The sequence below is a fragment of the Typopeltis vanoorti genome, chromosome 2, assembly GCF_054136105.1.
Source record: "Typopeltis vanoorti isolate ZY-2024b chromosome 2, IOZ_Tvanoo_1.0, whole genome shotgun sequence".
Classification (NCBI taxonomy): domain Eukaryota; kingdom Metazoa; phylum Arthropoda; class Arachnida; order Uropygi; family Thelyphonidae; genus Typopeltis; species Typopeltis vanoorti.
Window position 1 is genome coordinate 179,977,992 of NC_143550.1, and position 25,424 is coordinate 180,003,415.

Genomic DNA, 25,424 nt, shown 5'->3' on the forward strand with positions numbered 1-25,424 from the left:
TCTACCATCTTATGACATTGTTATATCTGTAATTCGTCTTCTGTGTTATTGTTATATCCTTACTTTCATATGATGTTATTTCGTAAGTCGTAAGTTCAATCTTATTATACATTAATTTACTGTCTCTAGAATCTATCCTTTTGCTTACTCAAAACTGTGTACAATCAAAGTCCTACCGGCTACTGTATTGTTATGTCACTATCTTTCTATATTATATCTTATTCTACCTCTATAATAACTCTCCTTCTAATCTATTGTCGTGCTCCTAAAATACTAATTCAGATTTATTTCCTCTTCGGATATTGGCAAAATTTATATTTCGCTGCGCCAGCCAATATCCAATAACAGAAGAGACTCTTGTTCGGGGAAATAATTCAAAATTTAAAAGGATACACACAGTAATTTATCTCACGCTAGCGATGTGCAGATTCAGTTAGCAGTCGTAGACTGAATCTCACTTAAACAATTATATCTAAATTCCTTCCTGCCAAAAAGGTTCAATTTCATAAGTGGTGGTGAATTCGTAATCAGGCATAACTCAGGTATAAGGTACAAAGCATGTTTATTGGAAAAACATAAAACATTTTACAGTTATTTAAGTTTAAATATTCAATGGATCAAATTTCACTCTAAGTTAAGGGTTATACTAAATCACAATGAATCAGAGCAAATTAAATCCTCCAATTATGAAAGGATTAGGTTTAAGCATAATACTACAACTATATTACTCCTTTCACAAATTACTCACAGAATACATATTGAACACTTTCATTAATACTCTATCAATGATTACCTTAATTCTAAATTTCATTTAAGCAAGTCTAGCCATTCACAAATCACTGCCTATTTAACAACTCTTCTTTGTTGTTCCACAAGGGCTTAATTAATTCAGTCAAATTCTCACTAAAAGTTCTCTACTAGTGTCCTTTAGTTACAACACACAAATTTCTTGTTCTTCTAAACAAAATTATAACATAGAACGAAAACTCTTACATTACCGGATCCTTTCAGATTTCATGCCGCCATCTCATGTAGGTCTGGATTATTGTACTGCATATTCTTCGGCTGTCTTTGTGCCTGGCGATGTACTATGCTTTTTCTTCTAATCGTTTCCAACTGCTGCGTGCTGTCTACCGCTCCGTAGGAAACTTTCTCCAATGGGACATTCTGCTAAGGCTCGATTCCACATAGGCCGTCATATCGCGATCAGCTCTGCTTGAAAATTTTCAAGCATTCTCAAGAAAAGAACCTGCCGTCCATCATTACCGTAGCCGACCCAACGCTCTCTCACGAATCCTCCGACAAACTCCCCCTAAAACTCGAATCCGGCACTCGAAGATCAAAAGGTCCGCGTAAAATGGTGTGCATCGTCTTTTATTCGCCCTATTTGGGCGCCCTCTATTCAATGCGGTTTTCACCCACGAACCCCATCGTTCATGCCCCTTGGGTGATCCTACACTCTCGCTAACCTGTCCGGTTACATTATTCTAGGAAGGCGCTCTGACGTCATATTTCTGGGTAGGTATAGCCTCCATTGCTATGCTCGACTCATACCGATTATACGCGATTATTCCGGATTACTATCATAAACTTTTCTCAGAATTTCGTAAGGTACTAGACAGCTTACTTGGGAATTACAAATAACCTAACAATAACTCTCATTATATGGCACACATGGACTGCAATTATTACAAAACATAAAATAATACTTTATAATTATTAGCTGATGTGCAGATATCTCCTTAATAAGTAGTAGTTTGTCATGTTAAATCCTGAATAAAGAATTTACTTGTAAAGCTCTGCATTCAGGATCTAACAACATCAAGTTAGTGGTGGGAGATTTCAACGCAAAGCTGAGGAGAGAGAGAAGCGTGGTGCCCTTTCGTGGGTAGTGAGAGCCTACATGAGGAGTGCAATGATAACAGGACCTGACTTGCGAGTTTTGCCTCAGCCATGGGATATTTTGTAAAGAGCACTATGTTTATGCATAAAGACTTCCACAAGCAGACCTGGAGACTGCCGGATGGTAGAACAGCTAACCAAATAGACCATGTACTAGTGTATAGACTTCACCACAGCTCGATCTCAGATGTGAAGAATTTCAGAGGAGCAGATGGAGATAGCGACCGCTACCTGGTAGCCTACAATTTCAGGCACAGAATCGCGGTTCAGAAGCCTTCATGTCCTACCACACGACCTGCATGGGATTTGGACAAGTTGAAAATAGTGGAAGGCAAGCAGGCTTTCTAGTTAGAGCTGCAGAACCGTTTTGAGGAGCTACAGGAGGAGGGTGATCTGAATGGGATGTGGAACACCATCAAAAATACGGTCGTATCAGCTGCCTCAAAAACTGTGGGAAAGAGAAGCAGAAAGGCATGGTTTAATAGAGTGTGAAGACGCTGTAGCGAAACGAAGGGAAGCACTATTGAACTACCTAGCAGACAGCAGGAAGAAGGCTGCATATGAGAGGGTGAGAAGAGTGGTGAATACATGACTATGCAGGGAAAAGCAAAAGTATCTTAATGAGAAGGTTGGCCAGCATAGAGAGAAATAGAGTGATGAATAATGGGTGGGAAATGTATTGGACGATCAAAGCAATGCAAGGCACCCAGACACAAGCGGCAACCATAAGAGAAGAGAGTGGAAATCTTCTAACAAACCCCAAAGATGCCCTCACTCAATGGCATAGATATTTTGAGAACTTGCTGGACGGCAATACCGGAGAATTCCTTACCAAACTGCTGAACCATATATTAAAGAGCAGACGCTTAGTGAGATTACTCGTGCTGTCCGCATGCTGAAAAATAATAAGGCTCCAGGAGTGGACTGCATTCCGACGGAGCTTCTGAAGAATGGCAGGGACGTCCTGCCGAAACAATTGGACTGGCTCATCTTGTTGCTCTGGCGAGAAGAATGGCTGCCGGATGAGTGAAAGGAGTCACTGATTACCCTGTATATAAGATTACCCTTGTAGCCCATCGTCTCACTGGTGACGATGGGCTACAAGGTGCTGTCTAACATTATGCTAATGCGTCTCACACCATATGCAGAAGAGTGTCTTGGTGATTAACAGACGGGCTTCAGGAGGAACCATTCTACAATAGACCAACCCTTCACACTGCGCCAAGTTTTTGAAAAGTGCTAGGAATATAATCGGGAAGTTCATAAAATTTTCATAGACTTTTCTAAAGCCTATGACTCAATTATACACCAAAAAATGTGGCAGGTGTTAGAAGATCTGGGAATTCCTCGAAAACTTCGAAAAATTATGCAGGTGTGTGTGTGTGTGTGTGTGTGGCTGGCTGGCTCAAGAGCAAGAGTGAAAGCAGAAGGTGACCTGTCAGACCCGTTTCAAGTACAGACTGGCGTGAAGCAAGGTGATGGGCTTTCTCCGATATGCTTCAATTTAGTGCTGGAAAAAGTAATTAGAAGTACACAGCAAGTGGTCGGTGGAGTTGACATGGGGGTGCAAGTTAGGATTCTTGGCTGGACAACCTGAACGTCGTGGCACATCAACGGGACGATGCAGTGGCACTGGTTACTGCCATTGAGGAAGCTGCAGAAGACGTTGGCCTGAAGATAAATGCTGAGAAGACGAAGTATCTTTTCATGAGTTGCCATGCTGCTCAAGATCTAAAGGGAGCTGCTCAGTTTAAGAAAGTGATGGAATTTAGGGACCTGGGGTCTATTGTGACTGAAGGCAACAAAGTTGAGGCTGATATCCAGAGTTGGGTGAATGCCACGAATGTGGCCTACTACCAAGTGCATCCCCTTTTTGCCTCGCATATACTGTCTTGGACTGCAAAGGTGAGGCTATACAAGACTCTGATTAGACCTGTTCTCCTCTATGGTGCTGAAGCATGGACTCTCAAAGCGAGGCAAGCCGACCACCTGAGAGGATTTGAGAAGATGTTACGACGTATCTATGGAGGGGTCATGGCAGATGGAGTCTGGAGGAGGTGGTCTAATGCTGCCATACATGCTTTATACAACTTGGCAGACATCTTGATGGAGCTGTGAGTCCGGCATCTTCAGTGGATGGGGCACCTGCACCATATGGGCCCCGAAAGGCCTGTGAGACAAGTGTGGGAGGCCCGATCTCGATCAGGGAGGCTGCCAGGGAGACCAAGAAGGAGATGGGCAGATCAGGAGGAGGAGGAGGACCTGCAGGTTGTCGGGCTGGAGACCGAAACGTGGCAGATAGTTGCAGAGGGCCGTGCCCAGTGGCATCATGTGGTGCTTGAGGTCAGAAGTCTGCACCCAGGGCTGACAGTGCCTAGATAAGTCAAAGTAAGTCATTAGATGCTAAAAAGCCACTTAAAGATTGTTATGTACCAAGGAAAAACTTGTACGAGTAATAATTGCATGAGCTCCAGTTAACTGAATGGCCTCTCTAAATCTGGCAAACAGGAATAATTTTCATCTCACAGCATTTTTTTGAGAAAGGCAATCCAAGCATGAAGCTTACCTTGTAAATCTGATAATTTTCCTAAGTTGCGTGTTAGCTTAGTGATATGTAATATTTAAAGTAATATTTAAAGGTACCTGTAGCATAATGATCATTCAACGAAAATAACACAATATCTACAGTCATAAAGATTAATCAAAAGCAGATATTGAAATACAAGAGTCAGATATTTAATCAGTTTTGACATTGTTTCTCTATTTTTGAACACTTCATTGTCTAACACTTAGTTTTCTATACGACGATTTCCCTCCTAATGTAAAGAATTTTGAATTTGTTATGCAATCAGATTACTTTAGTTAGAAAAACAAGATCTATAAACAGACTGAAGGTGCAGCCATGGGTAGCCTTTTGTCTTCACATTAGGCAAAGTATTTTTTGAACCATCTGGAGGATACATTGTTTTCATCCATTCATCCCCAACCATCTCTTTGCTTTCGCTATGTCAATGACATTTCTGCTGTTTGGCCTCATTCTGAAAGAAAACTTCCCACCTTCCTATTGGATCAACGGCCTTCACTCATGTATTTAATTCACCATGGAAAAGAAAATGCTTGTAGTTTACCATTCTTGACATCCTTTTAACTTCTATAGCCTCTGGAACTTTATCAGTGTTCATCAGAAAAGTATACCTTTCCTGGCAGATATATACATCAAAGTCTGCTCATCACACCTCCCAAAAAACCAGTGTTGTCAAGTAATCAAGAAATTCTCGCTACTGAAGCTTTAATGGAAATAAATGGTTACCACCAGATAATTGACTCCTATGTTCTAACACCTAAAGATTTTTTTGCTAGGCTGAAGTGTTGTGATCCCTTATATTTCTGGCATCTCTTAACCTATTGGTAGAATTCTGACAAAGTTTCACCTTGATCCCATATATTATCCTATCAACAAAATTTCTCATCTGTTACAATCTATAAAATACAAACTGTCACCTTCATCTTTAACTGAGGTTTTCCAGATCTGTCGTGAATGTAATCTGACATAATGTAATTTTTTTCACAGAATATGAAAAAAATAATTAATGAACATCAATACTACATATGTGAAACCTCAAAAGTCTGGTCTGGCACAGCACTGATACTAAACACAGCAACTCGTGGAAAAAAGCTCGTCATCTTCCCCATAATAGTAGTTTTAATATGAATGCAATTTCATAAAAAACTGCAATGCCCTTTTATGCTGACCTAACCTTAATCAGAATAATTGTATCTCTCTCTTCCAAAAGTTTGGGAAATTCTCATGCTATATAAAAACCAATTTTCTTTTTTATGTATTATTTCTCTAGGACAGTGGTTCTTAACCTTTTCGAAATCACAGAACACTTTTGATTATAAGAAAAATTTGGGGAACACCAAAAGCATTAGGGTCATAAAACTAACAATAAAAATATGCATGGACTTGCCTTTTGTAAAAATGGAACTTATTTTAATGCGATACTTGAGCTTGTCTGCTTTTGCAGATTTCAGCAATATGAGGTTTAATATGTTATACAGCTATCCTCATCTCTTTGTCCATAGTAGTAAGTCTTTCACACTTTTTAGTCTTTATATTAGTTAATATTGAGAAAGTGCTCATACAAATATGATGATACAAACTGTAACAATATTTTTAGTGCCCTTGTGGGGGGGGGGGGAGAGGGAGAGAGAGAGAGTTGGGTATTTGGCTTGGACAAAAATCCAAAATTCCTCAAGAGTTATTTAAGAGAATTTAATTTTTAGAGCACGATCCGTTGACAAGATAACTAATTGTTCTTCTTGTAATGAAAATTCACAACTGTGCCAAATGGATTTTTGTATCCAGTCATAATTGTGCATTTAAGGAAAGAAAGTAACTTGAAATCTTTTCTTCCAATAATGTTAAATGTTCTGTTATAACGGAAATAATTCCCTAGACATTTTTATTATGGAGCGATGGTAACATATCTACTGTATTTTTTTCTGATATGCAGTTTTTCCAAAGAGATACTTTTTTTATGAAAAGCTGACAATTTGTCAGTGGATGTCAAAATATTTTCATTTTTCTCTTGGATACTTGTATTAAAGATATTTAAGTAATTAAAAATATCTGCTAAATATGCCATTTTAGTAACCAAATATCATTTAAGACATTTTACAAAAGCATCTGTACCTTCATTTTGAAAAAAGGCCAATAATTCATTCTTAAGTTCTAAAATTCGGAATAGTCCTTTTCCCCTGGATAACCATCTTATTTCAGTGTGACAAAAAGCAAAGATTCGTACTTGGCTTCCATAGATATGCAAAGTTTTTTAAAAAGGCGTGATTTTAAAGATCTTGACTTAATTTATTATATTTACAACTTGGTCTACTAGAGGTTTTAATATTGCCAGTAATGTTTTTTGAAAGATGTCATGTAACATCTTTCACCAGCGGAACACCACCGGTTAAGAACCACTGCTCTAGGACATGGCAAGCACTTTTATTTGGTAAACAAACTGTATTATTATTATTAAGAGCGACTTCCAGGAAGTCAGGAACTCATCGAGGAAGGACATACTATTCACACCAGCTGTCATACCTGTTCTTGAATTTATTCACAGTACTTGCATAGACAACATCCAAGGCAATCCATTCCAATCACACACTACTCTGAGAGAAAAATCTAGCCCTCACCCCATTCTTGACAGCATTCATTCTCAACTTCCGTGGATGCCCTTGCATCCTTTGCCCACCATCCATAAAATTAAAAATTTCATCTATTGAAATTCTGTATAACCCTTTCAAAAATTTGTAAGTCTCAAATAATATCACTCCTCTTTTTCCTGTTTGCTAGCGTCTGTAACCTACAAATTGTCTTCATAATCGGTATTCCACAATCCTGATATCATTCTTCACAGTCTCCACTATATCAGAATCACAACAGAAAACAGGAGAACAGACCTGTGCACAATAGTCCAAGTGCGATCTAAAGAGGCAAAATGACTTCCTTATCTTTACATATCAAAGTTTGTTTCAGCATTCCCATTATTCTCTGAGTCATATTTACAATTTTTGCTATATGAACTTTGAACAACTTCCTGTCTACTAAAACTCCAATATCCCTATTCTAATCAGTTTCTTCTAGCATAATCCCACCAATATAATATACCACTGGATATCTAATCACACCAAATCACATGACCTTACATTTATTAACATTGAGATGACAGCCATTTTCACATCCCCCAATTCCAGCCTATTCAAATCATTCTGCAAGTACTGCATGTCAGCAGCACTCTTGATTATTCTAACTATCTTTGCACCATCAGCAAATAACTGTATATCACATGACAAATCCTTCCCAATGTCATTAATGTACAGATTGAATAACAATGGATCAAGGACTGATCCTTGAGGCACACCACTGATTACCTTGAATCTTGCAGATTCACACCCTCCATGACTTTTTGATATCTGTCATTCATCTCTTAATTCATGCCAACAGTTTAGAATCCAATCCTATATTCTGCAATTTATGTAAGTCTTCCATGCTGTATTCTGTCACAAAGCCTTGGCAAAACCCAAAAGTATCATGGTATATTCATCCCCCCTTGTCTAACTCAGGTGGTACCATTATTATAGAATATTAGCAAGTTGCTAAAATTATTTACCTGGTATTCCTATTCTTTTTATCTGTTCTTTCTGCGCACTGATGATATTTACTATTAGTTTCAGAATGAAATATCTGTGCTTTTCATAAAGTTTTGCTATCCTGTTATTTTTCACTAAAAATACACGTAATAACCACAGTAATGACTATTTAATTCGTAAATATTTCATTCCAAGTATCTTGGGACATCGTCAGTACAGTACTTTAAACAATACTAGGAATAACATAGTAATTTGTAAATATTTACGAATTAAATAGTCATTACTGTGGTTATTATGTGTGTTTTTAGTGATGAATTCACCACAGGTTTCGTTATATAAAAAATCCTGTTATTTTGACCTTTAAAACACAAAGTTTCAATTAACCAGTCCTTGTATGTCCTGACTTACAGCACCATTTAATTGCATCATCACTTATCAAAATGGCAAATTGCCTTTGCCAATGTGGCTGGATAAACAGTAGCTGATTACTGTACTAGTTTTACAGAAAATTCCACTGAAATTATACAGAAAAAATTGAAAATGTACTCATGCCTGATGCAAGAAGGAGATGAGAGTCAAGTGAGCATCCACCTGATGAGCAACATGCACAAGGCAAAGCTTCTGGTGAAAAAAAAAAATCAAGATAGCTGTATAACTGAGAGGAGACCTCCACATAGCCTTTAAAGGAATGCGGAGAACCAGGGCTTCTGACCTAATGTCCAATCCTCACCTTCTCGTGGCACACTCTGTTGGGAATCTACTTAGATAATGAACGAAAGAGGATGGGCTGGCAATTTGGGATTTAGCCAACCAAATTGTATTCTTACTGGTTAAAGCAAAATAAAATATGATGGCACAACATGACGAAATTTCACGCTGGCTGGGCCGTCGCCTGGTTAAACAAGGCCTCCGTTGTTTTCGCCAGGGAACCAGGGCGAACAGCGAAAAGTCAGCTACTGGAACAAATCTGAAAACACACCTTAACTTTAACATCACCAGAGTTAAAGATTGGTACTATCGACATAAGAAGCCTGAATGGCAAAGAAATGGAACTAGCTGAGGAATTAGATAAGTATACCAGATCGACATAATAGTGGTGACTGACACAAAAAAAAGACAAAAACTGGTGAGATCTATCTGAGCAATAAATATAAAATGTTATATTAGGCAATGACAATCAAGGAAAAGAAGGAGTAGCCATAGTATTCAACACAAAATACGAGGCTAATCTTCTTGAATGGCAGGCAGTCTCAAGTAAAGTAAGGTGAGCAAATATGAGAATGGGGAACTGGACAATGAGACTTATTTGTGCCTATGGTCCCGCAGAAGGTTCTACTAAGGTAAAAGTGGAGGAATTTTTTGAGGCTTTAGAAAAAGCAACTGAAACAATGAAAAAGGAAAAGTTGGTCCTTATTGGGGATCTAAATAGCAGAGTAGGAAATGATTGTGAGACATACAAAAATATTTTGGGAAAATTTGGAGAAAAGAGCAAAGCTAATAATAATCGCAAATATCTGTTGGATTTCTGCTCAGGACATGGACTGGTTATTACTAACACCATGTTCCAACATAAAAATGTGCACAAATCACATGGAGAGAAGAGGCTAGGAATAAGAAAAGTCTCATTGACTATGTTATGTTATTGTTGATAGTGATGTTTTCACCCTGGTGCAGGACACCAGAGTGTACAGAGAATTTGAAATTGGAAGTGATCACTATTTAGTCTTGAGCAGGATAAAATTGAATTTCATATTGAAAAGAATAACATGTAAGAAAGTTTTAAAGTGAATAAAAGTTGAGTAGCTCTCAGATGTGAACTGTAGACTAAAATACACAAAGATTATTGAAGAAAAAATAAGAGTTTGAAAACAGGAATAAAACCTTGGAGATTCAGTGGCAAGCCTTGAAAAAAGCCCTGATTGATTCAGCTCGAGAGGCATTTGGTGAAGTTGTCTGCAAGGATAGAAAAATTAGAACTCCATGGTGGACACAGGAAGTTAAAGAGGCAGTGAAGGAAAAGAAGAAAGAATATCAAAAGTTCCTGGCAAATAAGTGAGCTTGTGCTCTAGAGAATACAGAGACATATGCAAGAATGCTAAACACTGTGTAAAACTAGCTAAACAAAAGTCATGGGAAGATTTTGGCAAGAATATAGAAAATAAATATCAAGAAGTGGCAAAATATTCTGGAGGTTGTTGAAGAAGCTTAGGAATGGAGGAAAGAGTGCAGTAAAAGGAGTTAGAGATGATAAAGGTGACATGAAAACAGGAGAAAAAGATATCCTTGAAGTATGGAGTAATTACTTTGAAAAAATGCTAAATGAAACAAGCAGTGATGACAGCACTGTGGTAAAAAACACTGACCAGGCATGCAGTCAGGAATACATATCCATACTTGAAGTAGAAAAAGTCATCAAAGGCTTAAAATGTGGAAAGGCAGCAGGAGTAGATGATATTCGACCAGAAATGCTGAAGTATGGTGGTATAAAAGTCTTACAGTGGCTGCACTGAATAGTCAGAAAGCCTGAACAGCAGGACGAATTCCCGATGCTACTTAGGCACGATTTTTAGTGAAGATGGTAAATTCAACATAGAAATAGACAACAGAATCAGCAAAGCTGATATGGTGGGAAGTCAACTGAATAAATTCATATGGAATAAGAGAGAAATTAGTCGGAACACTAAATTACCTGTATACAAGACCGTGTTCAAACCAGTTTTAACTTATGAATCTGAGAGCTGGGTCAGAAGTAAAACACTTGACCAAAGACTAGAGACCGCAGATATGAGAGTCCTGAGAAAGATTAGCGGCATGAACAGATGGCATCAATGGCAATGATTGGAGTAGCGCTCTCATAGTACTCATATATAAAAAGGGAAATAAAACTGAATGTGAGAATTACAGAGGTATTTCCCTACTAAGTGTTCCTGGCAAGATCTATGCAAGTATACTTGAGAAATGATTGAGAAGAATTGTGGAACAAAAGCTGGGTGAAGAACAAGCTGGATTCATCCAAAATAGAGGCTGTCAGGATCAGATCTTCACTTTACGACAAATAGTCGAGAAAGCATGGGAATATAACAAAGATCTGTATTTAAGTTTTGCCGATTTGGAAAAGGCATATGACAAGGTGCCAAGAGAGAAGCTATTCAATACACTGCAGTTATATGGTGTCAATGGGGCATTATATCAAGCAATACTTAGTCTTTATTTGAGTTGTAAGTCAGCAGTTAGAATTGAAGGAAGTACATTGTCCCCTCTGTTATTCATTATCTATACTGATCACATTATGAAGGGAAGTGGTATTAAACATGATATCAAAATTGGAGATGTTAATGTCAGCTCTTTGCTTTATGCAGATGATGTTATACTTCTAAATAAATCCACTACAAGTCTGCAAAATTATCTGACTAAATTGAATAACTGTTGTAATAGATATGGTATGAAGGTCAGCAATAAAAAGACAAAGACAATGAAAATAGGCAGAATCATTGAAAATGTCAACTGTGTTGTGAATGGAGAACCTGTGGAACAAGTAAAACATTTCAGCTACTTAGGCATGATTTTTAGTGAAGATGGTAAATTCAATACAGAAATAGACAACAGAATCAGCAAAGCTGGTATGGTGGGAAGTCAATTGAATAAATTCATATGGAATAAGAGAGAAATTAGTCGGAACACTAAAATTAGCTGTATACAAGACAGTGTTCAAACCAGTTTTAACTTATGGATCTGAGAGCTGGGTCAGAAGTAAAACACTTGACCAATGACTAGAGACTGCAGATATGAGTCCTGAGAAAGATTAGAGGCGTGAACAGATGGCATCAATGGCAATATCATATTAAAAACGAGGATATTAGGAAAGAACTTGATATTGTCTGCATCCAGGAATGAATTAGCAGAGCTAATCTCAGGTGGTATGGTCATTGTGAAGAAAGATTAGCAAAACAAGTGTTCTCTGCCAGGTTGGCAGGAAAATGACCCAGAGGAAGACCAAGATATAAGTAGATTGATACTGTACAATGTGCCTTAGATGATAGAAATATAAGATCTGATAATGATAATATTGGACTCTTGACAAGTAATAGACTGATTTGGAGGAAAATTGTAGATAGGAAGTTAGTAATTATGTAAATTTTTCATGTAGTACTATCATATCCTGTATACCCCTTGAGGGTACATGGCAGGAATTTGATGATGATGAAGTTGTTTTGTAATTGGAAAAGAAGTTTGTTTGTTTCATTCCTAGAATTTATAATTCACAAATTTTTAGCAATTTGATACATAAAAGATCTAGATTAATAAACCATTTCAGAAAAAAGATCTATAAATAAAAAATAATAATAATAACCTTTAGTCCACTCCAAGAATCTAATAGCTTGGTTGCCAAACTGGCAAGTTCTGTTTCTTTTTTTTCATCATCTTCATCCATTGTATCTCTACTTTCATCATCAGACCGTACTCCACTCTCAATTTTATTAATAGCATTATCCTCTGTCTTAGGGACCTCCAAACTAAAAGGTGCTGGACTTTCTTCTTTCTTATCAGTACTTGTGTTTAGAATATTCAGTTCTTCTACACTAACTGTATGATCTGGTTTTAGAAATCCAGTGTCATTAGATGTCTCTGAGTTACTTGAATTAATAAATTTTGCTGTTACTTCTCCAGGATTTACTAAATTATATGGCACTAAACTTGAGTTATTTTCTGAAGACACCGGGAGCTGCCCAGCATCAGAAAGATCACTATCTGATGTTCCATCGTCACCTAGTTTTAATTTCTTTGGAGGATTTTCTAAGCTATCAGCACCTTCTCCATGCCTAGGAGTAGTAGCTCCAGATGGTGGTTCACTTGATTGTTCTGTTTCAGCTGTTTCACTATCTTTTTCCACCTTGTGCCCAGCCAACTGAAAAGACCACTTCTGAACAACATTCATCACTTTGCTATCCAATAACATTGTCTTATTGGGCACTGGTAATAGAGATAATACCTCAAGTATCTATTTAAAAAAAAAAAATAAATAAATAAATAAATTATGTTCATAACAATCATATATAAAAACAAACACAAAATGCAAACATATACACATATTCAAGCAATTTCATACAGAACATCCAAGTTCTGCCTAACTGAAATTATATATATTATATATATTTATAGAGATTTATAAAGAATTCAAGATATTATTCAACTTTACCTGGACAAGTTTTTCAGGAGATTGTTGGAGCTGGTATTCTGCTCTTCACTCATGTTTTAGAGTGTGATGGTCTCATCTAGGCAAAGAAAATCATGCATCACTCATATTAAAAGTTACCTAATATCAGTGAAACACAGAAGCCTGATCTTAGTCTTCTTCCCTAGTTTTTATGTGGATCTCATCCCCAAGGTTCAAATGAAAAAGAGCAATGAAATATATCACAGCATTATGGCATTCATAAAAACATCCATGCCTATCATGGAATTCGAACCGACAACTTCATGGGTAGAGTCAGTATGCTACCAGCCAGCTAAGTGAGCACCCTCCTCCTATTATAAATCTTAAATAACATCTCAAGTAGGATAACAATATCCCTGAATGGACTGTCACCACGAGATACTTTTACTTCGTATTAATCTAATTTATGAAATGATGGGAAATTTAGTTTTATCAGGATTATTACTTGTGTCAAAAGCATGTGTTTTAATAATTTTCCAAATGCTTTAATTATAAAAAATTAAAGCATTTGGAAAAATGTTTTGTATATAGGAAAAAGATAATTTTCTGGCAGGACAAATCTTGATAAAATGTGCAACACATTGCAGGGGATTTGTAAGCAGGTCTTTCTGACTAAAAGCATTATTGTTACTGACTGCTGTGAATACATTTATTAAAAATTCATTTAAATTCTATGTCTGTCCCACCTATGATTGATAACTGCAGGATATTTAAAAAGGCACTGATTTATTAATGTTGGCTGTGCATTTCACGAATGTTTATTCAAACAAAATACACATTCCATTAATTATTTTATTGTAATGCATATTTGTGTTGTGAAATATTGTGAATAATAAGTGGTCAAGAGTGAACATACTATCTACTGCTTTACTCATTCATCAACAAAAACTAGTGTTTATAGCAGTGGATCCCAAACTGTGCACCAAAGAGAAAACTTAGTAATTTGGACCTAACTACTTAATAATGGAAGCGTAGGTATTCTTTCGGCCTAGGGGTGCTGTTAAAAATATTACTGACACAACAAGGGTGTCATGAACTGAGAACGTTTGAGAACCTTTGGATTAGGTATATATACTGTAAGCACTAGATTACTATTATTGACATCTCATTAGAGCAATTAAAAATTTGAAACTAACTTTCTTCAGTGCATGGAGAATTTTTATATTGCATAAAACAAGAAAATACTTAAGTATAGGGTAATATTATTTCAGTGAAGCATTTGGAAAAGCAAGGAACTGGATGTGACCAACAAAACCTGAATGCTATCACAGAGCTTTTCTTTGAATAGTGCTGGAGACTGCTGAAGAAAATAACAGACAGAGAAGTGAGGAGAACATAATGTAGAGAGAGGTAAATTCAAGGTATGAAATAATATGGATCAGAGTTTCCATAAATTTGAGTCATAAAATGGAGGTTTTATTTAAGAAGTGGATGGTCATACAGTCTGTTAACACATCTCATATTTGCTGATATCTTCAAGATGCTGTTGATAATTCCTACTGCTAACTACCTAGTAATTGAAACAGAAGAAACTAATATATGCATTTCCATTATGTTATGTGAAAACTTATATTCTACACTAGAAAGGAGTCTGCAAGTGAATGTTTTTTTCGGTGAAAAACTGATTGAAAAGAATTTAGAATAATATATCACATTTAGGAAAGCTAGACAAAAGCATGAGTGAAACTCTGGACATGTTAAGAGTGGTTTATGGTGATGATGCCATGAAAAATTATAGCGTACCTGAGTGGCAAAAGAGGGATGAGATAAGAAAAGAACTGGGCAACCACAAACTCAATGAACATGTAAAAATGTGGAAAGAGTGTGGCAGCTGTTCAGTCCAAAAGGTGATTAAATGTATGGTTAAACGCAGAACAATTAGACAGAGAAATAGTGAGGAAGATTTCATGGATGATTTCAGAATGTTTCTGCAAAGATGGGTCTATAAATTTTGGGTAAAGATCAAAGGCAGCTGCTTGATGTTTTTTTTTGATCTTTCTTCATCATTAGCTGTTTTTTTTGATAGAGATATACTGGTGACAAACTTGGTGATTTCAGTATGACCATGAAACCAAATGCCAACACTTGTAACAGAAAACAGCATCACCACCAAAGCCTAAAAATGAAACAAATGCCACAACCACATATCAAGACAATGCTTGTTTCTTTTTTTGACCATAAGGGCATAGTTCATTTGAGGTTATTAAACAAGTAAAGCCAGATTGTTATTTAGAATGGTCAGCAAGATTATATGAAACTGTTCATGAGAAGAGATCTGAAATTTGGCTGAATGATTGAATTATCCATCATGGTTATACTCCTGCATATAATGTAATAGCTGTCCACAGCTTTCTGGATAAGAAAATTTCACAAAATTGGACCATCTCTGTATTCACCATACATAGCCCCTTGAGACCTTTTAGTTATTCCCAAAACTGAAGAATGCCTTGAAAGGATGATGTTCTGGCATTTCTTTGCAGTCAACATCATGTAGTTACAGTAATAAAAACCATTCCACAAGAGGAGTTAAATCTCTGAACAATGGCAGCATAATCAAAGTGCACTGCTGCACAAGGAGTCACTCAAAGGAGATAGCAGCTACTAGTCTACAGGTAATCAAACATAGTATTTATAAGTGCATTCTGGGGATTTCTTATGCTTTACATATACACAGTCTCGCCATAAATATTATTACAACTTCTGCAAATCTCTGAACTGCTCATACAACTGTGTGGGCACCAATTCCATTAGTGGCACTGTGCACAGCCAACATTCACATGTTTATAAGTAGAGAGAGTTGTCTAGCTGTATGGATTAATATGCACTGGAAGGATGATAAGAACCATGTAGCTGTAATAGCACTTCACAAGGTTTTGAAATGCAGCCACCTGCTATCTTCAACACACTAAAAACACTCAGGATCAGTAGGATGTTCGTGTATCAGGCTATTAACCATTATAATGACACAGAAGGCATATCTCACCATAGAAGAGCAGGCCAACCACTCTGCATTAGGACACAACAGCTTGAGAGGGCTGTGAAGGCATGCCTCCACCATAATCATGTGAGCATGCAGAAAGCGATGTCACGAAAGATAAATGTTTCACAGAAAATGACGTCATGTGTACTAGCTGATGACCTGGGGGTGAGAACCCATCGCTGTTCTACTGGACACTTCCTAACACCACAACTTATGTGGCACAGAGTGATAAAATCAAAGGCACTTCTCCAGTGGTATGCAAACAACAGACACAGAGCTATCCTCTTCACAGATGAAAAGATTTTCAACATTGGGGCCATTTAACCATCAAAATGATCAAGTATATGCCCTGGATGGTCACACAGCATGTGCCATAGCACCCAGGATTCAGGGATGTAATTACCCCAAATCAGTGATGGTTTGGTGGGGGTTAATGGGTGAACTTATCAAGGGGGGGGGATATCTAAGTTGCACTTCTGCGAGAAAGGGGAGTGTATCAAGACACTGTGCTGGAACTTGCAGTATGGCCCTGAACAACATCTTGTTTCATGGTATTGGACCTTCCAATAGGACTCAGCTCCTACACACAAGGCAAGGACCACTCAACAATGGTTGGAAACAAATGTGCCTGGTCACTTATCATCTTCGTCACTGGCTGTCTGGAAGTCCCGATCTGAATCTGGAGTTCAAATCGTGGTTAGAGCTTGAGAGAATAGTCTGCAAGAAATGAAGAAACGACAGCCCAGCATCACCAGCCTGAAGGTGGATTTGGAGCAAGCAGTGGCAGTGTTTCCATTGGATGCTGTGCAAAAAGGCAAAAGAGGGAAATTCAAACATTGAGTGCTGTTATATGCATGTTATACATGTGGTTTGTATGTCTGAAATGGCTTACTGATAGATTAAAGGTTTATGTACTGTTCACGTTGTAACAGTATCTATGGCCAGACTAGGTAGCTTTTCAAAGACTCTGCTCAACAGATTAGTTTTTGATTCATTTCTGATTATCATTTTTCAGCAAGAAATGTCTATAAATATAATAATAAATAAATTCCATTTATACAAAGGGAAATAAAATTGAATGCAAGAATTAGAAGACTTTCCCTTCTGAGTGTTCCAGATAAGATTTATGCAAACATACAAAAGAAGAGGTAAAGAAAATAGTGGAAAATAAAACTGGAGAAAAACAAGTTGGGTATAGACCAAAGAGATGATGGAACTTTAAGACAAATAGTTGAGAAATCAGAGGAATATAATAATGACCTATATTTAAGTTTTGCTGATCTGGAAAAGACATATTGTAAGACGACAAAAAACATAGTCATATAGTGCATGAGACATAGAGCAACATACAACCTACAGTCATAAGTCAGCCATAACAAACATGGATTTACAAAAAGTTGATTTGAAAATCAGGCATGGGGCAACACTGCATTGAAATTCCACTGTTATTCATCCAAGTGGATCATTTATGAAACAAAGTGGCATTAAACTTCATATCACAGATATTAATCTCAGTGCTTTGCATTAAGTAAACACACCACAGTTCTTCACAGAACTATTTAACTGATCAAACTTGGCTCAAAAATCAGTGATACAAAGAAAAAACAATGAACACATGAAAGTTTGCGCCTGAAGATACTTTCAGATGCAAACTTTGTTTGCTCACACTTGGATAAAGGATTAAACTAAACTTAGCATTGTCTTGCATACTGCTATATGATTTCAGGTTCAGGCAAATTTTTAACCTATTCAGTATAAATTTATTCAACTGGCAATTACCCACCCTACCCGTTTTCTTATTCTGTTATTTCTATATTTAATTTACTATCTTCATTAAAAACAGTGCCTAAATAAAACATTTTTACTTGTTCTTTAAGTTTTCATTTTAGAATGCCATTAATTTTCTAATGTTCCGGTCTATTTCTATAGTTTTTTTATTACTGATTTTCATGCCAAATTTGATACAGCTTTTGTATTTTAGTTATGGTTTGAAGAATTGTTATCAGTTTTCTGATAGGTACTCTCTCAAGGAGTGTGCAATCTACTAAAATGTACTACATGATTAAGTTTATACTGTTACTAATCTCCTATCAACAATTTTTCTCTAAATTAATTTATTACTTTCCACTTAGATTTTGACCTTCCTCTGGGTTTTCTTCTTGGCATCAAACACCTGTTTTGTTGACCTCTCTCTCACATACACACACCATACTACCTTAGAATATTCCTTTTCACATATTTTGAATACTAACAATGTAAAATTCTTAATATCTTCATTTTTAATATGATTCTGCCATTGAATTTTAATTTTTATCAGAACTTATCTGTAATCTCTAGTTATTGATCAAGTGCTTAACCTACCTATCAGATTCATAACTTATAACTAGTTTGAGCACTGTCTTGTATAGTACTGGTTTAGTATTTTGGCTAATTTCTCTCATGTTCCATATAAATTTATTCAACTAGTTCTCCCACCACACCAGCTTTGCCTATTATATTTGATTTGTCATCTTCACTTAAAACTTTACTTGAAATATTCTGAAATATTTTACTTGTTCTAAAAGTTCTCCACAGAATGCAGCAGAAGATTTCTGCACATGTTCTTGTCTGTTTTCGTAGCTTTGGTCTTTTTGTTGCTTATTTTCATGCCAAACTGATACAGCTATTATTCAATTTAATTAGGGAATCTTCAAGACTTGCACTGGAGGTGTTTAGGAGTACATCACATAAAGGCATAAACTTGATATATCCAATTCTAATATCAAGTTTAATGCCATTGTTTTAAGCTTACACGGTGATCCGAACGCATTTTTGAAAATTATGGAGACAACTACCGTGTTTGAATAAAAACGTTAGTTTAATATAACTAAAATATACTTGGATTTCGCAAAAGCTTTTGATAGAGTGCCTCATGATAAGTTGACAGTCAAACTAGAGCAGATGGGGTTGGATATTAGATTAGTGCATTGGATTGGAGACTGGCTATCTGATAGGTATCAACAAGTTGTGTATGGGGGTGCAATATCCAGGAAAAGGAAAGTCACTAGTGGAGTGCCTCAGGGATCTGTTTTAGGGCCATTACTATTTAACTTGTATATTAATGATATTGGCGAAGATTTGGATGGAGATATTCAGTTGTTTGCAGATGATGCAAAGTTGGGAAGAACCATAAAGAGTAGTGAAGATGTTGTGGCCTTGCAGGAAGACTTGAATAAATTGAGTGATTGGGCAAGCAAATGGGGATGTGAGTTCAATGTTGCAAAATGTAAGGTTTTAAAATTTGGAAAACAAAGATGGGATGCAGAATTTATGCTTGGTAAGAATATATTGTTGGAAGTAGAGGAAATAAGAGATCTGGGAGTGATAGTGGATAAGGATCTAAAATTTAGGGGTCACATCGCCAAAATTGTGAAGACAACACAAAGACTTCTGGGAATGATGAGGAGGACACTGACGTGTAGAAGTAGGGAGATTCTTGTTCCATTGTATAAGGCTTTGATTAGGCCACACATGGACTATTGTGCCCAGATTTGGTCACCTGGTTTTCAGAAGGATGAGGAGATGTTGGAAAGGGTCCAAAGGCGACTGACTAAGGTAGTTTCTGACCTCTGGAATGTCGAGTATGAGGAAAGATTGAAAAGATGTAATTTGCAGAGACTAGTGGAGAGAAGGAAGAGGGGAGATATGATAGAGACCTACAAGTTGGTAAGGGGTTGCTATAGGATCAATGGTGGAGAAGTTCTACAGCGAATAGTGGGAGATCAGGGGAGAACCAGAGGTCATCCCTGGAAACTGTATAAAGAGGGTGTGAGTAGGGGAGTGAGAGGCAGGTTTTTTTCGTGCAGAGTTGTGAATGATTGGAATGCCTTGCCTGAGAGTGTGGTGTCTGCAAGGAGTTTGAATGTGTTTAAGACCCGGTATGATGAGATGTGTGTGAGATAAAAGGACCTCCTAGATGAGTCTTTGACTCCATGAGGTCTTGTTTAATAATAATAATAATAATAATAATAATAAAATCTACATTCGACGTTTCAACCTTTATGTCAAGGTCATCTTCTGGAGCATACAACTATACACAGGAAACAAGCTATACTACAATCAAACTGGTTTGTTAAAGACACTGACCAACCACTACAACAATTGTTGGCCTGACCTCTGGTGAGAAAAAAAAAAGAAAAAAAAATAATAATAATAAATAAATCATCATCATCATCATCAAATTCCTGCCATGTACCCTCAAGGGGTGTACAGGATATGACAGTACTACATGAAAAATTTACATCATTACTAACTTCCTATCTACAATTTTCCTCCAAATCAGTCTGTTACTTGTCCAGACTCCAACATCATCAGATCTTATATTTCTTTCGTCTAAGGCACTTTGTACCGTATCAATCCACCTATATCTTGGTCTTCCTCTGGGTCGTTTTCCTGCCAACCTGGCAGAGAATACTTGTTTTGCTAATCTTTCCTCTCCCATTCTATTTAAGTGACCATACCACCTGAGATTAGCTCTGCTAACGCATTCCTGGATGCTGACAATGTCAAGTTCTTTCCTAATATCCTCATTTTTAATATGATATTGCCATTGATGCCATCTGATCACGCCTCTAATCTTTCTCAGGACTCTCATATCTGCGGTCTCTAGTCTTTGGTCAGGTGTTTTACTTCTGACCCAGCTCTCAGATCCATAAGTTAAAACTGGTTTGAACACTGTCTTGTATACAGCTAATTTAGTGTTCCGACTAATTTCTCTCTTATTCCATATGAATTTATTCAATTGACTTTCCACCATACCAGCTTGGCTGATTCTGTTGTCTATTTCTATATTTAATTTACCATCTTCAGTAAAAATCGTGCCTAAGTAGCTGAAATGTTTTACTTGTTCCACAGGTTCTCCATTCACAACACAGTTGACATTTTCAATGATTCTGCCTATTTTCATTGTCTTTGTCTTTTTATTACTGACCTTCATACCATATCTATTACAACAGCTATTCAATTTAGTCAGAGAATCTTGCAGAGTTGTAGCGGATTTATTCAGAAGTATAACATCATCCGCATAAAGCAAAGAGCTGACATTAACATCTCCAATTTTGATATCAGGTTTAATACCACTTTCCTTCATAATGTGATCCATATAGATAATGAATAACAGAGGGGATAATGTACATCCTTGTCTCACACCAGATTTAACATTAAACCATCTTCCTGTACTTCCTTCAATTCTAACTGCTGACTTACAACTCAAATAAAGACTAAGTATTGATTGATATAATGCCCCATTGACACCATATAACTGCAGTGTATTGAATAGCTTCTCTCTTGGCACCTTGTCATATGCCTTTTACAAATCGACAAAACTTAAATACAGATCTTTGTTATATTCCCATGCTTTCTCAACTATTTGTCGTAAAGTGAAGATCTGATCCTGACAGTCTCTATTTGGCCTGAATCCAGCTTATTCTTCACCAAGCTTTTCTTATACAATTCTTCGCAACCGTTTCTCAAGTATACTTGCATAGATCTTGCCAGGAACACTCAGTATGGAAATACCTCTGTAATTCTCACATTCAGTTTTATTTCCCTTTTTATATATGGGTACTATGAGAGCTCTACTCCAATCATCGGGAATTCGTCCCTCAGTCCAGGCTTTCTGAACTATGCAGTGCAGTCACTGTAAGACTTTTATACCACCATACTTCAGCATTTCTGGTCGAATATCATCTACTCCTGTTGCCTTCCCTAATTTCAAGCCATTGATGGCTTTTTCTACTTCAAGTATGAATATGTATTCCTGACTGCATGCCTGGTCAGTGTTTTTTATCACTGTGCTGTCATCACTGCTTGTTTCATTTAGCAGTTTTTCAAAGTAATTACTCCATACTTCAAGGATATTTTTTCTCCTGTTTTCATGTCACCTTTATCATCTCTAACTCCTTTTACAGCACTCTTTCCTCCATTTCTAAGCTTCTTCAACAACCTCCAGAATATTTTGCCACCTTCTTGATATTTATTTTCTATATTCTTGCCAGAGTCCTCCCATGACATTTGTTTAGTTAGTTTTACACACTGTTTAGCTTTCTTACATTTGTCTCTGTATTCTCTAAGAGCAAAAGCTGACTTATTTGCCAGGAACTTTTGATATGCTTTCTTCTTTTCCTTCACTGCCTCTTTAACTTCCTGTGTCCACCAGGGAGTTCTGATTTTTTTATCCTTGCACACAACCTCACCACATGCCTCTCTGGCAGAATTAATCAATGTTTTCTTGAGAGTTTGCCACTGAATCTCCAAGATTTTATTCCTGTTTTCAAACTCTTATTTTTTCTTCAATAATCTTTGTGTATTTTAGTCTACAGTTCAGATCTGAGAGCTGCTCAACTTTTATTCGTTTTAAAACTTTCTTACATGTTATTCTTTTCAATATGAAATTCAATTTTATCCTGCTCAAGACTAAATAGTGATCGCTTCCAATTTCAAATCCTCTGTACACTCTGGTGTCCTGCACCAGGGAGAAAACATCACTATCAACAATAACATAACATAGTCAATGAGACTTTTCTTATTCCTAGCCTCTTCTCTCCATGTGAATTTGTGCACATTTTTATGTTGGAACATGGTGTTAGTAATAACCAGTCCATGTCCTGAGCAAAAATCCAACAGATATTTGCCATTATTATTAGCTTTGCTCTTTTCTCCAAATTTTCCCAAAATATTTTTGTATGTCTCACGATCATTTCCTACTCTGCTATTTAGATCCCCAACAAGGACCAACTTTTCCTTCTTCATTGTATCAGTTGCTTTTTCTAAAGCCTCAAAAAATTCCTGCACTTCTACCTTAGTAGAACCACAGGCACAAATAAGTCTCATTGTCCATTTCCCCATTCTCATATTTGACCACATTACTCTACTTGAGACCGCCTGCCATTCAAGAAGAGTAGCCTCATATTTTGTGTTGAATACTATGGCTACTCCTTCTTTTCCTTGATTGTCATTGCCTGAATATAACATTTTGTATTTATTGCTCAGAAAGATTTCACCAGTTTTTACCTTTTTTGTTTCAGTCACTCCTATTATGTCGATCTGGTACTTATCTAATTCCTCAGCTAGTTCCATTTCTTTGCCATTCAGGCTTCTTATGTTGATAGTACCGATCTTTAACTCTGGTGATGTTGAGTTTGGGTTTGTTTTCAGATTTGTTCCAGTAGCTGACTTTTTGCTGTTTGCCCTGGTTCCCTGGCGAAAACAACGGGGGTCTTGTTTAACCGGGCAATGCCCTAGCCGGCATGAAATTTTGTCATGTTGTAGCATCATTTTTTTTATTTTGGTTTAACCAATAAGAATACAATTTGGTCGGCTAAATCCCAAATTGCCAGCCCATCCTCGTTCGTTCAGTATCAAAGTAGATACCCAACAGGGTGCGCCACGAGAAGGTGAGGATTGGACATTAGGTCAGAAGCCCTGGTCGGTTCTCCGCATTCCTTTAAAGGCTATGTGGAGGTCTCCTCTCAGTTATACAGCTGTGATCCTTAAGCACCCCTTAAATAAATAAATAAATAGAAAATAAAATAAAATAAAATAAAAAATTATACATCAACGCTAGAGTCCTATTATTAGTGTTGTCTACTCTATACATATATTAACATCATTCCAGCCATTTGGTATGGAATGGTTTCTAATACTAGCTAAGGATTGGCTAGAGTCCTGACTTATGCTGGATCTTTCATATTAGGTAGGCTGAATGTGCGCCATCCAGATCCTTGGAATTTTCATGCCATCTTTGTTGTTGATATTTGGGTGGTTTTGCGAAATCCTGATAAACCACCCGAATATTAGGGAAATAAAGAAAATAGAGAAAGATGTTGAGAGTTTATTTTTCACTTGGTTAGACTATAATAAGTTTAGTTTAATCCTTTATCCAAGTGTGAGCAAACAAAGTTTGCGCCTGAAAGTATCTTCAGGACTGGGGTAAGGTAGTGCAACACCAGGCAACTCGTTGCAAAGGTGGAGAAAGCGCTCTCATCACTCCTATCTCAGTATCTCCCATAATGCAAAGCACATCCCCTTGCAGATATGTGTAATGCTATGCATTAAGGCAAGGGCCACTACCCATACATTTCTCTGAATCCGGAGTAATTTAATAATAAGGTGGCACACCCTTTGGCAACTCCTATAGGTTAGGATGACCTCTCATTGCTTCTGCCTTTGTATCTCCACTACTGGGCTTGGCTCCCACTGACGAGACCTCAATTAAGGTCGAAACCGGTATGGGTAGTGGCCCTTGCCTTAATGCATAGCATTACACATATCTGCAAGGAGATGTGCTTTGCATTATGGGAGATACTGAGATAGGAGTGATGAGAGAGCTTTCTCCACCTTTGCAACGAGTTGCTGTGTTGCACTACCTTACCCCAGTCCTGAAGATACTTTCAGGCGCAAACTTTGTTTGCTCACACTTGGATAAAGGATTAAACTAAACTTATTATAGTCTAACCAAGTGAAAAATAAACTCGCAAGACAATGCTAAAAACTTATTTTAATTTATGGATCTAATAGGTGTGTTAGATATAAAATAGTTCATTAAGAATCAAAGAGTTAAGATGTGAGTTGTAAGAAAAGCTATGGGAGTGAGGGAGTGAGCTGATATTAAAAGCAGAATCATGTTAAAAAGGACACAGTGAAAAAGAACTGGATATTGTTATGCAATTCATTATTAGCAGAGTTAATCTTAAGTTGGTATGGCCACTGAAACATAATAAGAGAAAAGATTATCAAAATGTGTATAATACTAAAATAGCATAAAAATGGCTAACCATAAAGATCAAGAGATTGTAAGTGACTGATACTGTTTTCATAAGTGACTAAAAAGCCAAAAGTAAGATAAGACATATTGGAAGCATAACAGAAAAAGAGATTTGGGAACTAACTGGAATAAAACTGCTGATTAGAAGATAGTCAACACACAGTCAACTCTCACTACAACAAACTTATAGAAAAGCAAAGGAATCGATTGTTATAACAGGTGGTTTAGACAGTGGATTTCTTTTAGTATAGCATTATGCTAAAGGACAAAGTGATATATGGCAATTCCATGATCAGATCAAAGAATGCATCTTTCCTAGATGCAACTAAAATGGTAGAAGTAGTGAGTGATATGATAGTGCTGGTCAG

General features: G+C 36.9%; 1 protein-coding gene across 2 annotated transcripts in view; it reads right to left on the reverse strand.

Annotated features, from left to right (window-relative positions):
• The window catches only part of Set2 (SET domain containing 2), a 552,532-nt gene that overhangs the window by 157,823 nt on the left and 369,285 nt on the right, over positions 1-25,424 (reverse strand). For both annotated transcript variants that reach the window (XM_090414077.1, XM_090414085.1), the window contains one exon: positions 12,410-13,057. In XM_090414077.1, coding sequence (XP_090270203.1) covers positions 12,410-13,057 — 648 coding nt within the window. The remainder of the gene's footprint in view (positions 1-12,409; positions 13,058-25,424) is intronic.